Source organism: Cnephaeus nilssonii (assembly GCF_951640355.1).
Source record: "Cnephaeus nilssonii genome assembly, chromosome: 13".
Lineage (NCBI taxonomy): Eukaryota > Metazoa > Chordata > Mammalia > Chiroptera > Vespertilionidae > Cnephaeus > Cnephaeus nilssonii.
Genome location: NC_137084.1, coordinates 11,638,510 through 11,642,195, shown reverse-complemented (window position 1 = coordinate 11,642,195; position 3,686 = coordinate 11,638,510). Strand labels below are relative to the sequence as shown.

General features: G+C 40.2%; 1 protein-coding gene across 1 annotated transcript; it reads right to left on the bottom strand.

The window, feature by feature from the left end:
* Positions 1–2,199: 2,199 nt before the first annotated feature.
* On the bottom strand, positions 2,200–3,248 carry LOC307109943 (casein kinase I-like; the record flags this gene model as incomplete). The annotated part of the gene is made up of 1 exon (XM_079788934.1): positions 2,200–3,248. The coding sequence occupies one exon, from the start codon at positions 3,246–3,248 to the stop codon at positions 2,271–2,273; it is 978 nt and encodes a 325-aa protein (XP_079645060.1). The 3' UTR covers positions 2,200–2,270.
* Positions 3,249–3,686: the final 438 nt, after the last annotated feature.

Sequence of the window (3,686 nt, the reverse complement as noted above, 5' to 3'; positions counted from 1 at the left end):
AAAATCCACATATACTATTAGACAATTTTTAAGTACTAAGAAGTTGTCATTCTTACATGGCAGATACAGGTCTTCCAAAATTCTAATTCTCACTTGAAATATTAAATTAAGTCATAGGTAACAAATTGCCTACTATTTTTTATTACAGTGAAAAGCTTACGTTGTTTCTTTTTTGGGGAAAGTCCACAAAGGCCTCCTATCTTAATACTCATAGTTCTTCTATTAGACACTCTTTCAAGTAAAAACGTTATTGCCTGCAAAACGCAGCAGATTGAGCAAAATTCAGTCAACCATACAAGCCTAGATACAACTATTTACTATGATTTGCCGCAAAAATACGCCCCGTTTTGCAACACAGATTACTAAATAAAAGTATTCTAAAGGGTTGACATTTAATAAAATTCATATGGACATTTTTGTGTATAAATGGCATTGTTTTTGCTTGTGTGTAGTGGTGAAGAATGCAATAATTACTTAATACAGTCTGGTGTCACTCCCTTTATGGCACTAACAATTTCACCACTTTTATAGCATCAGTATAAATGTCAACAGTGTGCAAAGAGGACAACAATGTCTAAATATTATTATAAAAATAGTTTGACCTCACAGATACCCAAAGAGTATGTTAAGGATACTAAACCAAAGCTTCCTAGACCCCACTTTGAGAACCACTTTACTGAAGGATAGCCAACATGTAACTTGCCCTAAATGTACAGTATGACATTGGTCAGGTTCTTTCCTAGAACTCCTCTTATTTTTTCAACTAAGTTGATTAGAGTTCAGTTAAGAGAGTCGCCGCTATTTATATGAGTAATGAGACCCATTTTATAGAATAAGAAACTGAGATTGCTGTTTGGTGGAAATAACATTAGACTAGGATTTAATTTTAAAATGTCTTAGTATGACATGGAAATTGGAATTCAGGAAAAATAGTGTCTTAGATCTATTTTAAGGGATAAATATACTTATATTTATAAGCTCATTATCTCTTACTGATCAACATGAATGACAGTAAAATATCCAGGAGACCTCAGTTCAAACAAACAAGTACCTGTGCTTAACTGAAGGTTGTTGTTAATCCTAACCAATGAAGTGGCTAATAGGTAATCCTTTTTAAAAGATACCAACTCAAAATCAGTCTTTAAAATGGTATTTTCTACTGAAAATCTCTAAAGACCAAAGAAACCTTTTACAAAATAATTTTCTTTACTTTTAAACTTAATGTAATCAATTCTGTTATTCAAATTTTCTTTAATGTAGTTTTTCCGCCCCAGTACAATGCATAACTTCATTAGTCTCATTGCTTGCTCTTCTAAACCAATATATTATTACTAGGCTTATTTGTTTACACTATACCTGCTCTAGGTTGAAAATTTGTTTTTGAACAAATTAAATATATTTAAAAAAAAATGAAATGTCCTAAGTTACCATTGTGTTCTTCTTTTGTTTTTAGTGAACTTGTAAACAAAAAAGCTCCCATTTCAAAAAAACAAGATCCCAAATCATATATATGTTTACAGTGATTACATTTACCTAAGCAACATACATACATGTTCAATTTAAAGATGTTAACTAAATTTCTGTGACAAATATGCTTTTTAAAATATATAAATACCAAGAGCATTGTGAAGTTAATGCAGAGTCCTGAGGATAATCTAGTAGTCACTAAGTTTTTCTTAAGTTTTCACTTTAAATGCTGTTATTTCTAACACAGGTAAGCAGGCAGTCTTTCATATGCTCAAACACTGGAATCTCTGGTTGCTACCATATCAGCTGGCTTGCAAACAAGAAGCCAACTATTTTAAGAATGTTTCAAGTGAACAACTAGCAAACCTTAGGGCTGGCTAAACCCTAAGAATGCACAATAGTGAGCATATACAACCATCACAACTGTGGGTGAACACTGTTCATCCCATTCTTCTGAAATGAGATCTCAAAGCTGTCTAGTTAAAAATAAAAGATGTTCACAAAAAATTGGCATATGCACAATTTCTCCACCTATTTGTGTGTGTCAACCATTTAGTTCACTTTTCCACTTGAAAAAAATGGAATAGAAAACTGGACACCATGTTTCACTATCTCAGTTAATATTTACAATTACAACAATGCTTCCCAGAGCCAGTTTATACTGAAATTAAGTTCTTTACACCAAAGAAATGGTTGTCCACAACCACTGGCTAGTGTACATATGAACTAAAATGTCTAGATTTGGGGAGAAACCAAAGCTGCTCCAATCATCGGCACTCCTTTGTCTGTTCCTTGATTCATGCTTAGAAACCTGTGGGGGTTGGGGCCTGCTGACCCTGCCCACTTGAAGAGGCTGCTGATTGTGCTGCTTTCTGCTTTAACGTTGTCCAATCAAATGTGTAGTCATACTGGTGGTTCAGGGTCCTGAAAAGAATGCGGAAGAGCTGCCTCAGATACATGTAATTCGGGGCTTCTTCAAAGCGCAGCCCTCGGCAATAGTTTAAGTACATGGCAAATTCTGCAGGAAAGCCCTTACACAATACTTCAACCGGAATGGACATCTTCTTTTCACTAATCTTCTCATATTTCTGTACCTTTGTTGCAGCCTTTAGTCCTTGCCATGGCAGGCTGGTTCTATTAAAATACATCAAAACATATCCTAACGATTCCATGTCATCTCGGCGACTCTGTTCAACACCAAGGTGTGCATTGATGCTAGCATACCGCGCAGTGCCTGTGAGATTTTTATCTTCTCTGTATGGTATGTGTTGCCTTGTCCTGTTGTCTCTGTACTTTTTGGCCAAACCAAAATCAATAAGGAATAACTTATTACAGTGACGCCCAATGCCCATTAGGAAATTATCTGGTTTAATGTCTCTGTGTATAAAATTCTTTGTATGCACATATTCAACTCGACTGATCATCTGGTCAGCTAGCATCAGTATCGTTTTCATGGTGAAGCTTCTTGAACAGAAATTGAAGAGGTCTTCCAGGCTGGGTCCCAGAAGATCCATGACCAGCACATTGTGGTCTTTTTCCTGCCCGTACCAGCGAATGTGGGGGATGCCGACCCCGCCCTGGAGAATCTTATAGAGCTTGCTCTCGTACAGCAGCTGCGGGTGCCTGGCCTTCAGGGATTCCAGCTTCACCGCCACCTCCTCGCCATTGGTGATGTTGATCGCCAGATAAATGTCCCCGAAGGAGCCAGACCCGATCTTCCGCACGAGTTTGTATTTCCCGCGGACGGTGAATTCGGCCTGAGAGCTGCTGCAGCTCGCCATCCTGAGCCGGTCTCCAGCGGGGCTGGGGCCAAGCCCGACACCTCGGAGAGGAGGACAGAGGCCTCTGCGCTGGGCCCTGAGCAACTATGCAGAGGTCGGCGGCCAGAAACGGAAACGGTGGCTCTCGGTGTCACAGGGCTCAGAATCCCCCAAGGGGACCCTAATCACCTCCGCTCCGTCAGGCTGCTCCTTTTCGGGCTGCCGTTCCTAAGGGGTTCTCGAGGTTCCCAGGCTGGGCCACTTGGTCTCTGGGCTTTCGTGACGTCGCGGGCTGGAAAAGGGGTGCGTTGAGTTAGGACAGGGTTACCGCTGCCCCCACCGCCGTAGCCTCCCACCCCGAGGCCCCCGCTGTCGCTGTTACTCTGCGGCTCTGTCATTTTGTTCCCTCACCTGGTGATGCCATCTTGTTACTCCACCAACGCCGCTGCCATCTTGTTA